Source organism: Schistosoma haematobium, chromosome ZW (assembly GCF_000699445.3).
Source record: "Schistosoma haematobium chromosome ZW, whole genome shotgun sequence".
NCBI lineage: Eukaryota > Metazoa > Platyhelminthes > Trematoda > Strigeidida > Schistosomatidae > Schistosoma > Schistosoma haematobium.
In genome coordinates this window covers 74038371-74055341 of record NC_067195.1, presented here as the reverse complement: position 1 = coordinate 74055341, position 16971 = coordinate 74038371, and the positions used below count along the sequence as shown (strand labels likewise).

The window sequence follows — 16971 nt, the reverse complement described above, 5'->3', positions numbered from 1 at the left end:
AATCAAGTTGGTTTATTTTAGATTAAGAGTTGAGCTGGCGGGTACTTATACCTCCGTAAATTAAATCGCTTTTAGTTGCGTATTGAATGAGCTTACCTGCATCCAAATGTGGTTAAGGCTTCTCTCAACGGAGAATCGGTTTCGGAGACGTACTTGCAGCAAATGTGTTATTAGGTGTATGGCTTATAAGAATACATATATTTCCTAAAGTGGGTCTTACCGTCTTCAGATATGTTGTCCCACGGGTCACTTGGATACATAAATTCGGCATTTTCTATTTGTTCGGCTATATCCTCCTCTTCATTAAACGGGAATGTCCCACTAAGACTACCAATTTCAGGCACGTTAACTAGATTCGACATAATCTGATTTACCTTACATAAAGTATCACTCCAACAGACCACATGTCGATCCCTCGGTTGTATCCACGGTTTTTCAGTACTTCAGGAGCTGAAATAAAAAGTGGAGTGTCATATCTTTGTAATCCCATGATCTTTTCTCAAATCTCTAAGACCACCTTTTATTACGACTTAAGTTCTTAACTTACCTAGGTATGCTGGTGTACCAACCAGCGATCGCCTGAAGGACTTATCGCCTATAATCCTTGCAAATCCAAAGTCGCACAGCTTGATCTGGGGAAACTGTTGGGCTACACTCTGTAAATAGAAAAAAATGGGATGGGGGTTAAGTTTCAAGGAGAGCAGTTTCCTGCTCTTTTGACCATAGATAATTTCATTTGGTTGCACATAAACACATGACGGCAATCTGTTCTTGTTTCTGCGGGGTGAAGCGACGTGGTATTTGTGCTGCTTTGGATGACATTTGAGTGGCCGTATTACTCACAGTCGGTGTAATCGCCTGCTCACCACCGCAACGTATGCTGCCATTTTTTAATGGCGTAGGTGTTATCCGAGGTTCTTACACATCTTACCTGAGAAACTTCTGGGAGTCCCATATTATTCACATCTGTGTTAGGTGGTATAGCCAGTAGGACATTTTCTGGCTTGAGATCACAATGTACTATGCTTCGCAGGTGGAGATATCGCAAAGCAACTAGTATTTGTGTCACCAGGTATTTCGTAACTCGTTCTGTCAGTCGACCTTGTGGCGATCCGAGGATCATTTCCAGCATGTCACCTGCTAGTTTTTCCATTACCACAAATACCTGAAGAATAAAACGTCCAAACACAGACTCTGTTAGTGAATTGATTACGATGAGTTAACTAAATTAAATTTTCTGACGCTTCGTGACCCCGAGTAAGCCACTTCAGAGAAAAAAAGAGTACATTAAGAAACTAAATTCAGTTTATTAGCTCACTCTACAGGTAGATGACCACGAGTTACATTACCACATAGTCGCTCAAACTGACATTCAGAAGGGGCTATGGCTTGCGAACTAGAGGGCGAAATCCGAATTCCTCTGTCATTTAGCAAAGCAGATTCGAGACCAACAGCTGTGTAAGATACTATACTTAGAAGTAATGTCTAACCATTTGTAAAATCCCACTTGTCTCATCAATTATGAGTATCAAATAAATCTTACTGCATCCTGTCTTGGCTGCCTGCTGAATCTATATGTTCCTCTGTTCAGTCATATGTAAGTTTTGAACCGAACAATGTCTTGATAGTAATATGTGCAGTGTACTTTTACTTCAGCCTATAGTATTTCTGAACTTTTAGTGTTTAGTTTTACAGATTTACTGAATGTATACTCACTGTAGAAATATCAATCGATCGGATGAGGTCGTACGGGTAGTGTAGAGATATATTAATACCCAAAATTTTATTATAAGTAATTGTTGTCTTTGGTGTTTATCCGTTAACATGGAGTTTATGTTTAGTGGTCATATGCAGAACTCATAACCAGGATAGGATTGTCTCATGGTTACCCTCCATAGTTTCGATTGCTCATCTTATTCACGTGACTGTACATATTAAGATATTCGCATGGAGCGCACATAAAATCGGTACATTTATTTGTTTGCTATCCGTTAGGAATTTGTCACAATGGCACTCAAAATTTCGACAACTTACGCGCTTTGGTGTTTCAAACATTCTTTCAAGATTTACCACTCCAGGGTGATTAAGATTCTATAAAACAACAATTAATAAAACGTTTAACATCCTCTAACATGTGATTAAATTTAGAGAAAAACAAAATCATGAATAAAGAATAACTGCTTCAGGACATCACGAGTATCGAAGTTGAATATAGATTGCCTGTATGCCTTGACAAATTTAGATAACTGCTGAAAGGCCACTGGACTCCTATTTTGTTTTAGCATGGGAACGGATGACAGCAGGTACTGACGACAATAAGGATTCAACATACCCTTCGTGATAAATGTTGTTCGGTTTGCATTTGTACCACAGTCAGTTCGCGATAATGCGCACCTACCATCGGCGATACTTGTTTCATGCCTGCTATGGTTGAGCTTCAGCCACAACTTATCATTGGTAGTTCGCACATTTCCTCATGAGTAACTCGGTGAAGTTCTTCATTTCGAGGTTTACATCACTGGCCGTTACATAAAAAATTAAGTTATGTTCATTACAACCCGATATCACTGCATAGATGTTTTACTTTATGTGTCCATATAAATATTTTGAGTAATTTCGTCACTCTATTAACAGCTTGACGTGGTCATCCAAAAATTAAGATGTCAGATTACCAGGAAAGGAAATCGTCATTCATGAGATTTATTTGCGATATATATCATTCGATTTATAAGGAAGATATACTAGTTTGTAATTGCGAAAATTAAATAACTGATTTCAGATAAGTAACTGGGTCATTCCCAATTGTGATGCAAATAATTAGTTGTGGTAAATGAACAAATGCAGTAAGATCAACATCATTTTATCAAACATTTTGGTACTGAACAGTGTGCATTCATCTGGTTCAAATTTCACTGTACTTCGATTGGGATAGTTGTGTAGTGTTCGTCAAATTTCTTATGACAAATGTTACTCTAAGCCAGATTTTATATATTCTTCACCATGTACAGTTTGTGTACTCGATTTTAAGCCGCACTTTCGACCTGTTGGATAATGACAGTTGTATGTTGCTCAAACCAATATTTGTGTTACCTTCGCAGTTAATTGCTACAAAAATGGGCTAACTTACTGATTGGCATCGATTTGATCATATAGTTATTCATTTGCCCTTGGCATACTAACCTTAATGTTAATTTTGAGAATATGCTGTACGGAATGGATTTTCAAATATTTTGACTTATAGAAAAAGATATTTGCAACCTGTAAAGTACTTGATGATTTTACAAATTTTATCATTTACTTAAATTGTTAATTGAGGCTATAGTCAAGTCACAATGAAGGTTACGTTGAACTATTAACCTGGTGGTCAATCTGTAGATTATCAGCTTTTAAATTGTAATTACGTTACTGAAAATAGTGTATCCTATTTTTAAACAATGCAGATAGTGGATGTATGTAAGTTGTGAGAGTACACATCCAGAATTTTCATCTCCATACTCGACACCTGTTATACAAGTTGAAAACAAAATTCACAATCTTGCCCGTTTAACTCATCTACTACCATATACCATCGTTACTATACTTATAATTATGAATATTCCCCAAAGTTATTCTTATCAGATTTCCCGGCTCTTTAGCAACTGTAAATCTGTTCTACCTACCTAAAAATGTGATGAAACATTTTTTCTTTATTGATTTAGTGGAATACTGAATCAATTTAGTTCAGTGTTAATATAATGAGAAAGATCTTAATTCGTTGAAGAGTAAACGACTCACAAAATTGACATCCGATCGTTTTTACATCATATAGTCGTACTTATTTTGTATTAATGTTTTCTAGATAAGCATTTATTACATAGAAAACCCGTTTTTACTTAACAGCTATTTTGTCTTCTGATATCAGTTTATTGAGGACATGCCTGTCAATCGATCAAATAGTAACGTTGGATATTACCTATCGAGAGCGGTTCAGTTCATTCATTCATTCAAACCTCGTTCAAATCATGAAGTTTTAATGTATAATAAATAGTGTTTTCATGTTTGTCACATTTATGAATTGATAGCATTTTTTTTTCACTTGGCGGGCAATAAGTAAGCTTAGTAATCAATTTCCAATGTCATAGATTTGTGGATGGTCTATAAAATCCATGTCTAACACATTGATGTTGTGGATTGTAATCATGCTTTTTTTATGTCCAGAAATGTGACTCATCTCCCGAGTAAATGGTTTAAGTCATAGACTTGGTTTGAGGGCTAGTACTTTCGACCAGTTGTTCACACGAAAATAACTTGAGTCGGGATTGAACTTACAAACTACTGGTTAAAAAATAAATCTTTTAACTACAAGACATCTTATCACAACTAGACTAAAATGAAAATCAGTATAATCATTACTTTGAATGTATAAACTAACTTATGAAGTACTATTATATAATTTTATCATAAAATTATTATTATCATTAAATACTTACACGCAGAATGGACACTTCATTCTTTAGTTGCGCCTCTCTTTTAGTAGGGAATCGTAATTTGTCAATGACTTTAATGGCCACTTCACGTTTCGTCTTACGATGTATACCTATGAAAAAAATGGATAATTTATCAATGATATGATTACACCTATATATATACACTTCAAGACTGATATTTATTGGATAACCAGGAATCACTGAATGACTGATTCATTCCAACATTATAAATCGTTTGAATTATTATATAGTTGAATCAACCATCTTCGGGTCTCGAAATTCTTTGTAGTTATAGTAATGTAGTAAACTAATATTGAGTTATAAACCTACCAACTTAAAGAAAGTCGATGTAATAACAGTTAAAATGAATCATTTACTCAACTTGACAGTCTACTATTTTGTAATTTATTCTAGATTTGTTTTATAGCTATTAAAAAAGATACTCATACAAGTTATTATGATAAATAAATAGTGGTTCTTCTGACCTTAAAAACCGTCAACAGTAATGATATCCGACTGTTGTAAACATATATAAATACCATTATTATTGTTTTCTAAATTAGATATTACCTCACCATTATTCGTAAACCAAAAATCGTTTTGAAATTAGTATATAAAAATTACAACAAAATATTTCTGTGCATAACTATCTATTGACTAAAAACTAGTTTATATATTTTGATGTGTACATCATGCAGGGTTCATGCACTTCTGTGTAATTTATTAAAAATAATCAATTTCGCTACTATCATATTTCTAATGTTTTCTATTACTGCTAATAATGATATATCGTTGTACTAATGTGATGTAGTAACTTGAAGTGATGAATGTTTGTGTTACATTCCACATCATGTACAACCGACTAAGCAGTAACCAATGTTATCTCTGTCTAGACTTTAGTGCTGATCTAATTCTATTGATTAAATTGAAGTCTATCCATTAGTTCAAGTGACTTGACATCGATTGAACTATTTTATATCATATGGCTTCAGGTTAACAACAGAATCAAATTATAAGGTTGTTAAGTAGTCAACAAATTATCTGAGTAATTTTTAAATATTTCATGCATATCCTCGTGAATTGTACTGTCAAATGTTTGTTTATTAGTTATACAGTCTATTTATGACCAGTAACTGTCATATATTTTATTTTGTATAATCACTTTCTAAACGTTTCACTATAATAAATGTACACTCTGGCAATCATTGTAAAGATTTTTAAAAAAATAGTTCTAACGGATGACCATGAAGTTGATGTATTCTCTAATCTGAATATGAAATTCTCGTTACCTTTCTTGATAATATCATTCTTGAAGTATATCTTAATGATATTTCCCAGAAAACCAATGAATAATCAATTATCTAACCATTTAATGCAGAATACTAGACGCTGGGTATTAGGGAATTATGGTGAATCAGTTGATGAGGTTGTAAATCTTCATCGACTGAGATGGTTGGGCCACGTATTACGTATGGTTGAACACCGATTACCACGACGTGCAATGCTAACCGGCGTTCGGGATGGTTGGAAGAAAGTTATGGGTGGCCAAACCAAAACGTGGCATCAGTGCTTGAAGTCACTAACTTCTAGTCTGAGCCATGTTGGTAGATGCAGACTACTTGGTTGAGGTCCGCGTGACTATCGTAACCAATGGTTGGAGGCTCTTGGTGACATGGCTCAGAATCGATCACAATGGCGTAGGTGTATACACTTTCTGTCTTCCCTTAAACTAAGAGATAAAATCGCTTCATATCTTTCTTTCTACGAACTAATTCTTTCTTCCTGTATTATATCCTTATTGCAATCTTTCTTTTATATATTACCATCTCTGAATTAACTACTTTTATGAATCCGGTGTTCGTCTTGTTGTGTTAATGAGGTATGGCAACTTGGACAGATGCATAAATGTGCCTGGTTCTACGTTGTAGCTGACTGACTGCTGACTGATTTATGTAAGCTGAAAGTTACCGAAAATCTAATAAATTATTAACTATTTATGACTTTACCAGGCTATAAGGATACAATTTTATCACCACTAACTCTCATCATAATGATAATTTATCACTCAGTGTAGAAATGATTAATTCAAAAACTGTACATTCATTCAAATAATTTTATGTATTAAAAGTACTAAACCAATTACAATTACATGTAATCGGTTATCTTGTATATATATTAATACCGGTGTTACACACCAAATATAGGGCTATTAATTATATCTTTAATTTGATGAGATTTATCTCCATATGATTTCTGATGTATTTGAGACCATGTATGTGTCTTACTGAATTCATGGCATTCACTAAATTCCTGAAGTATAATCATAAATTTAGTGAAGCAAAAGTCTAAATGGGTCATTAAAATACAGCTTATTAGTTACAGTACAACAAAATGTAAATCTTTATTGTGTATCTAGCCTTTAAACAACTTACAAATAGCTAGGATATTTTATTATTAAGAAGAATTGAGGGTATTATTAAATATGAACTTTTACATCATGAGCTCATATTTGTTGAAGAACCATTGAAAACTAAGAACTACTGAACGGTTGAATAGCGCTCGTTCACAACCCTACTGGGGATCGAACCTAAGGCCTTTGGGTCCCACGATCAGATCTTAAACTTCAAATCAATAGGTTAGCAACTCTAGTGGTGTCGTGAATGTGCAATGCCGAATAATTCCATACTAGAATGAAATAATTATCCAGCGATTCAAGGACAAAATATTTCACCAGTACTTACTGTTTTAAAATAGCTGTCCAACTACGGTTGATTCGCAACGCAAAGAGTAAAATTCAGTAATCTCAAACCCCGTACACGTATTATTAATCCAAAAACTGGTAAGACTGAATACATTGATGATAACATTACAGTTTGTATAGAAAAAAAGGAATTACTGTTACAATATTGTTCTTTATGGATATTTACAACTTTGTTCAACCTACCTCCATAAACAATACCGAATTGTCCAGAGCCTAAAACTTCATCTGGAAATATTTCATACAATGCTTGAACCTGTCAAAAAAATCAATAAATGCGGAAAATAGAAAAAGAATCTATGATGAAGTGCATAAGGATGCCGCGTTAACGTATTGAAATAATTCTAGAGCCTTTTCTCATCAATTCATCTGCTCTGTTTTCATTTAGAATTTATTTTATAGTGTATTCCATTAAAATCGACACTTTTTTCATCACAACAATTAAGAGTTTCATTATTTTTGTTTTAGTATTTTACATTAATAAAATAGATGATGAAAGCGTTAAGTTACCAACTAAAAGTTTACTAGTTCACTGTACTTTTATTATGATAATCTGATGTGATAAAATTTCATTGAGATTTATGTGTTTATAATTGGTTGATTATTGATTAGTAACTAATTTCATGTGTATCATATCATCCTTAATGCTGATCAAATTCTTTCGATTAAGTTGCAGTTTGTCAACTGATCTAAATGACCTAACTTAAAATTACAGGCGAATCTTATTGAAGCATTCGAAACAATATTAAAACTAAATCCAGGGTTTCTTGTAGACTACCTTTAATCATGTCACCAAGTTATATGTTATTCACGTACACACTTTGTTCAAGAGGGCGAGGACACACTGCAGTACACTGGCAGCACGAAAAAATGGAGAGAAATACCTGACGGATGTATTTCAAAAGAACGGCTATCCCATCAATTTCATCAAAAAATACGAACTGCACGCAGTATCACAACCCAAGTCAAGCAGAGAAATCAACAAAAGGATCACCCTACCATGCATACAAGGAATATCAGAAACCGCAACGAGACTGCTGAAAACCTTAGGGATAGGTGTGGCACACAAACCGACAAAATCACTACAATCAATCCTATGCAAACCAAAGGATGAAATAATAAAGGAAAACGAATCAAACATCATCTACAAAATAAATTGTGCCAACTGCGAAAAACACTACATCGGACAAAGCGGACACCCCCTTCACCTTCACCTACATGAACATCAATTACCAGTCAAACGCCATGATATCTCCTCGCTTATATCAATACAGGTGGACAACTGCGGACACTCATTCGATTGGAAAAATGTGGAAATCTTAGACAGAGGAAACTCCAAAAACACCAGGGAATTTTTAGAAGCCTGGCACTCAGGTCAATCAGCAATCAACAGGCATATTGAAATCAATCCAATTTACCAACCAATCAGGAAAATCATGCACAAATATAGGAACAAAAACCAAACTAATGGGAGACAACCAAAACAAAGAAGTAAACAATGATAAATTTAAGGTCAATAAGAACCAATCAACATCGAGGTGCACAGAACAAGCTGTGAAATACATATGGAAAAATTTGAACATTTCACTTCTATCTGAAGTTTGTGCTGATGATGTCGTTCAGAAGAACGATGAAAGCTCCACGACCAAACCATCCAGCTCAGAGAAAAAAACTCCACCAAAAACAATATTAAAACGAAATCCAGGGTTTCTTGTAGACTACCTTTAATCATGTCACCAAGTTATATGTTATTCAAAAACCAAACAGCCTGTTACTTAGTTAATCAACATTTCTATATTCATGAAGAATAATAATAAAATCATTTTATCATCTACCACGATTTCCTTTTGATTAAACATCAACTGTACAGTTAACAATTTCGTTAAAATTATTTTTATTTTAAATTTCATAAAAATGAAATTTTCAATGAAGTCAGTTTCATGGGTATACACACTTGTAAATATTTCAGTAGATAAAATCTGGAAAATTTCTTCATCAGAAACTAAAGTTAATAGGCAAACTTAAAGGTTGAGGTAAAAATTTATCAATAATGAAAAAAAAGTTAATGTATCATATGAGAACATCTATGAAATGAATAGTAGATCAAAGTCATATAATGAAAGAATACCACAGATATACCGAATGATTACTTTTGATGCTTCAACAATATAATGATGTTTCAGTTTAATTTCGTTCGAATAAGTTGACAGAAATTTAGAGAATTAATTTGTTGAAAGAGCAGGAGGTTGAGATCATAAAATGTCCAATAACAAAGCTAAGGATCAACCTACCATTTTTCGTTGATCTGTCATACTATTTACCGTTCTTTAATACATCTTTCAAGTGATATTGTATTTATGTCTGTAGAGGTACATGAACTCGTAAATGTGCTTCGAAATAGACTAGCAGATCAGATTTTTAGTTTCTCGGTACAAAAGCCGTAGATATGAGAATAGTTTGTAAGGACAGTGAAATGTCACAGAGACCTATCCAAATCATCCGGCAGTTGAGTTACTGAATATCGAACAGATCATTGATCCCTGTCAAAGTCAAGCATAACCAACTCGCATCAGTTAGTTGTATGCCATAGACTGGCCAATGTGGTGGTGATCTTACTATCTTCTCTGTACTCATTCTTACTAATATATTTCCGTAATAACGTCCTTTGTGTTGTATGGTCTTCAAAGCATCCATAGTACCTTGATACGACGAAGGGGTAATCCATGTTAGGTGCTGACTGTGAGGTGTGATTTCGACGTTAGCTTTCGGTCACATCATTCTCACTGACTCAAGTAGGCCCCCAATCAATCGACATAGATCATCTACTTTGGTGATCTACAAGTCATAGACTTGTAGCATAAATGTTTTCGTCAAAAGATTTGATCAACGATTTGCAACGTCATCTTTAAAATGGCCATCATTTGACTAACAAAACGTACTTTTGGCAAATACTTATTTCGTATGTTATGCGTGTATATGGGATGTGTTTTACTTAATACTGATATAATGTAAGAATAAGTGGTTTATATACATATTTTTCTTACCTTATGTTGGTTAACACAAAAATTATCTTCTGAAGATGGATGACTAACCAAATAATTACAACTAGGACGCAAATTACAACAGAGAGGCAGTGTCATTACAATGTAGTTATGACAACAATTCATATTGATTCCAATAACTAATTTGAATTTTATCTTTGTTATTTGTTAGGAAATAGGATAGTGGCCTAATGGTCAATATAGTTGAAGTCCCAACCCTGTTCCATCAACTTCTGTTTGAGGGACCATAAAATGTTCAACTTAATAGCAATTAAATAAAATCATCTCTTACAAATAAATTAATGTGATTCACTAGGGTTTTTGGTATCTAAATAGTGGTGCAGCAGAAATGACTTTTGCTCTTCAGATTTAAGGCAGCCTGAATGATAACTGATTCTCATGAAAACCAATGAAAAATTACCATCTTGGAGCGTATAGTTATAATGTATTAATTCTCTTAAAAGTAACTTTTGTGTAAATGGAGGGCACTTTATCATGTAGAAGCTGTTTATTTACAGTAACTCAATGAAGCTCATTCCACCAACCATGTAAGCGAAAGAACTGAATGTTTTTGAGGAATGAACATAGGATTGTAAGTTTTTTTATTTTCTAATAAACAACCACTAAATACATAAAACATGTGTTGGTCATAAATATTTGACCATCGATATCTACAAAACATTTCTCACGATAACAGCATTGGATAAGCAAGACCAACACTATGAGTAGAGTAACAGACAAGGGAAGCACTTAAACTGATTATATTGTAAATCTTTAACAGCTGGGTAGGCACTAAAACAATTGTATAGAATACTCGATCACCAACTAATTATCCCTGGTATTATGATTATCATTGAGTTGTATTTTTTTTTAAAAACAAATGAAAGTATGCCACCAACTCATGAATCTATCAGTTTTTGGTTAAACTGTATACAGATGTAGGTTTCTTAAATCGTTTACGGTACTTCTAAGACCATTAGTTTGACGATTTTAGGCGAGATGGCCGGTATTTACCACTCGTCAGTATCAAATTCATGTTTTCATTTAAATTTCAAGTATTTTATTTATTTCAAGCTTATTCCTTATTTTTAGTAATTCACAACACATTAATATTAATAGTTTCACGGTTTTGCTTTTTCATTCTCTATCATCGATCCCATCTTTTGGGAGCTTAAGCACTGATTGACCTGTGGTTGAGAGTACATAGGAATGATGTTCTCGACTATTGATCTATGAAGTATTACGCTGTTGTTGTTTTTTTCATGAAAAGATAAATGTTTCTAAAAGAATTGATTATTTTTCTAGCTCGGGCTTAATTTCATAATCGTGTTACTAATTAAAACATTCTTTTTCTCATCGAACAAATTAATATGAATAAATACATACGTTGATCAGAAATGTTTGTTGCAATATGCATGTTGACTTTAAGAGATTACGATAACATGAAAGTAAGAACTTACGTATAATATGTACATGCATTAATAAGAATTACTTCACATCGATTTTTTCACAGTTATGTTATACGAGATAGCTGGAAAACGAGTTTTTTTTTTTTAAAAGAAGAAGAAGAAGAATCAAGTTCCAGGTGAATTTGATCCGAACAATCTTCAGAATATTGAACTAGGGGTCTATCACGAAACGTCAGAAAATCCAATTTTCTACTCATTGGGATATTACAAATATATTACTTTTATTTATAGGGGTCTATCAGTTGAGTATAGTTCAAATCTTTAAATGAGTCTTAGGTACTTATTTGTTTTGAATGATTTATGTGTAGAAAAACAATTTGTCGTAACCTTGAATTTACCTTGGTAATCCTTAAGTCATTCCATGGCCTAGGATAACGCGACAATTTCTTATTCTTTCTCTCCCCTTAGTTATTTTAATTGGACTTTTATTTGTTTGACCTTTAGTATTTTCATATAAAAATACCCTGACAAGTATATGTGTGACCAGATTGTTCGAAATGTATAGCGTAAATACATCACATTTTTCAGATCAACTCCGTCTTCTCATTGTTCTATCGAAATTTATAAAACGGACTAATTGTTTTAAATTAGATTTACTAACAAGCATAAAAAACTATTCTGCTTAATAATCTGAAATTTTATAAAAGGATACAGAAGTTGGCACCTCCGAATTACTTTCAATGAAATTCAAAAGACCGAAAATGATTAGTAACAAGGTAAACATTTTCAACAAAGTTACTCGTAAACTCAATTTTAAATAATTGAAAATGTTAAATCAAGTTAATGTGTCTAGTAGAACCCGCAAATGAGTTAATTACTCACTTCGTTCGCTGGAACCCTCAGTTAGTTTAAAGTATTTTACTTTGTAGGTCACCATATTACATGATTTAGAATGGTTGATCTTCTGATGGTTTAGCGTAAAAACCGTAGGATTAGTGACTGAAAACAGCTTATATGAGAGAGAACTTGATCAAAACTGAAGAATTGGTAAATGATTTACAAATCACCGTTTCAACTTTACATTTAAGTTGGTTGTCTAGATTGAGGAATAACTCTTTGAATTAAGAGGAAAAGTGTCTAGGATTTATAAATAGCTCTGGACTTACTAGGAAAACACTAGTGGTCGTTAATTACTTATAAGATTTGGATGATAAACTCCGATAATTTTATTATATTCAGTAACTAATCAAAATGTGATATCTCGACCATAAACCAAATTCTATGTTGGCAGTCGATAGCGTATCGTACACAGTAGCTAAGCTGGTAGACATAACACTTAATGGAACATAAGTTAGTAAAAAAGATAACAACATTGAGACACACCAGTTAAGTGTAATTTATTGTTTGGCAGAAATAGTTATTGATTCTGGCTGATAACAACTAATTAACACTAATACATCTCCACCTACTTATAAGTAGTTGATAGTTTTATGTAAAAAAAAATAAAGAATATTGTTAGACCTCGAGTTAACTGTTCATTAAATCCTGATAAAAGTGTTGGTCAGAAATATCTCTACATAGTTTAAACCAATCAAAGAGTTAGAATAAACTTAACAAGAAATCGGAAAGTGAGATATTAATTCAAATTGAAGTAGAAATAAAGAAAATAATATCAGATCAATCAAGTAATCTGATTCAATGAATCAATTTATTGGCTCAATATATAACTTAACTAAGAGTTATCAACTTTTGAATCATTCATAAAATATTGAATGGATCAGTTATTAAACCATGTTTGTAATATGAATTCATATAAATGTTTATTATGAAATAATACTCTTATTAAATATAAACAAATCAATTTATTTAACATATGAAAAGAGCAAGAAAAAAAGGATAAAATATAGTACGAACTTACATTATCACTAGGTTGTTTACTTTCAATAAAAGCACTTATTGAACTCCCTGTAAATAAATAAAGAAAGATGGAATAGAAATCGTCAACATGAGCTAATTTTAGCTTATTTAATAGTTTGTTTCATTTTAAAACAGTCAGTTATAAATTTTGTAAACAATCCTAGTTAAAAATGCTGAGATCAGTATCTAAACGTGAATAGATTTTTTCTAAGAGTTATTAGGTTCATTTAGAAATAGTTTTTTATCATGGGCTAATATTATTCAAACAATCCTTGAAGGTCAAAAAGGATTGAATATCTGTTTTGTTATAGTTTGTGATTTCTGAACACTTCTGTATATCAACATCTCTATATAAGATTATTGAATGAATATCGTACAATTATCACTTGATAGTAGCCGTATGTTAATGTTTAACTATCAGAGAATTCAACTGAACAATTCATTACATCTAATTGAAATCTTAGAAAATCTACGTCAGAATTATTCACTTATAAATATACAATCATTATTTATTTAAGTAGTTCTAAAGAACATATAGTTTAATATAAAAAGGGATTAGTTTACGCAAGTTCCATCGGTACTGATAATCTAGCGATAAACTAAATTACAGCATAAACCTGGAAAGTTCATCTTATACTTACTATTCAGTATAATCTAAAATGTTGATGTGATATCATAACATATAACAAAGCGCGTTATTACTGCTCAGCATTACACCTTGTCCTGAGCTCATCATATAGATAGATGAATATTGTCTCTATTTTTATGATAACTTATAAAGATATTGCCTTCAAACTGGTAAATCATCGTTTAGTGCACTTGAATTTTAATTTAGAAGTACTTCAAAAATATATTTCAAACCATGTTCTTGATGAAAACAGAAGTGCTACTGTATTAATAGATCGAGTGATATGTCTCTAATTTAAAAAAAGTGGTTTTATGTAGATCTTCAACAAAATAACATCAGAAATCCTAAAATGAATTATATAGGAATCGCTTCGGAATACACAAAACTAGCTCACAATTGAGAGCACCAAGTTGTCAGTTTATTTTCTAAAATGTATCTGCGAATATGTTAATGATAAAACATTTAAATAATATTTTTTAGATTTTTAGTGTAGATTTACACTACTATATATTTAATGAGTAGGTCTACCGCTACTAGCCAAATTCTTAAAAATCTCACTAGTTGAAATCATGAGTCAATTGAAGCTAGACCACCATGGAAAACCTGAAAGCATTGGACGGCCGTTTCGTCCTAGTACGGGATCCCTCAGCAGTGCGCACTCGCGGATTTGGACTTGGGACCTACCAGTCCCGCGCGCGAGCGCTTAACCAATAGACCAATGAGCCGGCATCCAACGATGTTAATGTCTAACTTCAACACCTTTGGATGCCGGCTCATTGGTCTATTGGTTAAGCGCTCGCGCGCGGGACTGGTAGGTCCCAAGTCCAAATCTCGCGGGGGGCGGGATCTTGGGTGTGCCCTGCTAGGGAGTCCCATACTAGGATGAAACGGCCATCAAGCCATTCCAGGTTTTCAATAGTGATCTAGCTTGTGAATTCAACTTTAAACATGCCGCAATCTCCACAAATGCCCTAAAATTAATAGTAGCTATATTAAAATATTTCTACATAAGTATGAAAATGTTTACTTTGTTGAAAAAAATGTTTATATCTTTTACTTTAAATATTATAGGCAAGTTTTCTATAATAAACTTTCAAATTGATTTACAGTGTTTGTTTTACCCAGAGTAATGAATAACAAAATTGAATGGCCACATTATTTTTTCTGAAATGCTTTTAGTGGCCAGTTGAACAGTTTATCAATAAACATTAATTTCCAAACAAGATTCGGTTTAAACTGATAAATTTCACAGACCCTTAATCTTTTCTAGAAAGATTCTATTTTAAAAATGTATTGTAAGCATACCGACTGACAGAATTTGACTATCACTGAAGGACTAGACAAAAACAACATTGGTTACCACTCAGCAATCAACCAACTGAAGATTTCTGTCGTACCGATGGTCAATTGTTGCCCGATTAGCTAAGTGATAGTGTTTCATAGTCACTATCTGATGACAAGCCTTATAGTTTTTAGTGTGGTAGTGCATAAGAGAATTTCGCTTTTCCCTTTTGTATGTAACAAGTTACGAATACTGATAAGTAGCTACTTAACAGCAGTGATGCAATCAGATGTTATCTTTCCATAATTTAATTTCAGTAATAGATCTTATCAAATAATTTTATATAGTATAATACATTAATTATGGATTTACAACTGTGGAGCTCGAGGAAAAAGCGATCGAAAACAATTATTCACTGAAATATTTTTTGTGTTTTTTTTTAACACTCTTGAAGAAGGTCATATCGGAATTCTGTATTTCTTTGTTTCCATAGGCCAACAATTTAATGGAACAAATATTGATCATGTTTCTGGCAACTAGTCGAATGAAAATTTCATTCTATCTTGATGATAATTCATGATTCTTAGGTTCATTTAACGTTTCGCATAGTTTTGTATAAATTTAAATTTTCTATGAATTTAATACTATGTACATAGTGAAGTGATACAAAAGGAATATTGAAATCTGATATCAAGAAAAAAAGTATTTTTTAAGCGATTCGTTGAAACAACAAAAAACCCATTTGATTGGCGACGTCATTCTGACTGATCCATTTAAAAAATATATATTGTATGTCATACTGTATTTCGTAATGATCATCAAATTCTATGCACTCAGGATCAAAGTAAGTTTTTAATTGAATTGAATAATGATTAAAAATGGAATCAAAGTCGCAAATCTTGTTTTATTTTAAATTTTTCAACTGGGTTCACTTACATCTCAGTGCTTCCATGTTATGGTATATTTTGTTTCACGTTAGATAGTTCAGAGATATCAAAATAAAAACTAGTGGTTTAAGGTAATTAGTTATGAATGGTCTTAATCATGATATGTTTTGAACCTTATGAAAATCTATAATCTATCCAACCATTTAATATTCGTATAAATCTATTTGATAATAACAAATTTAATAGTTGAATTCATGAGTCAATTAAAGCTAGACCATCTTGGAAAACCTGGAAGCACTTGGAGGCCATTTTGTCCTAGAATGAGACTTTTCAGCAGCGCTCATCCACGATCCCGCCCCATGGGAATGGAATCCAAGACCTATCAGTCTCGCGCGCGAGCGCTTAACCACTAAATCACCGAGTTGGCATTCAAAAGTGTTAATGCCGTCTAGTGCTTCCAGGTTTTCTATGACTGTCTAGCTTCAATTGATTCATGAATTCAACTATTAAATAATCAAAACTTAGAAAAAAATAAGATTTAGAATCTCTACTGAACGCTTATTTAATCAAATTCAAGCTTTAA

General features: G+C 32.8%; 1 protein-coding gene across 1 annotated transcript in view; it reads right to left on the bottom strand.

Moving 5' to 3' along the window:
• PRKD1 (Serine/threonine-protein kinase D1) overlaps positions 1 to 16971 on the bottom strand; it is a gene marked incomplete at its 5' end in the record, with an annotated part of 154737 nt that overhangs the window by 319 nt on the left and 137447 nt on the right. Inside the window, 9 exons of the mRNA XM_051212282.1 lie at positions 97 to 182; positions 221 to 327; positions 375 to 450; positions 548 to 656; positions 932 to 1165; positions 2035 to 2091; positions 4470 to 4576; positions 7411 to 7480; positions 13593 to 13639. Of these exons, the coding sequence (XP_051072451.1) occupies positions 97 to 182; positions 221 to 327; positions 375 to 450; positions 548 to 656; positions 932 to 1165; positions 2035 to 2091; positions 4470 to 4576; positions 7411 to 7480; positions 13593 to 13639 (893 nt within the window). The remainder of the gene's footprint in view (positions 1 to 96; positions 183 to 220; positions 328 to 374; positions 451 to 547; positions 657 to 931; positions 1166 to 2034; positions 2092 to 4469; positions 4577 to 7410; positions 7481 to 13592; positions 13640 to 16971) is intronic.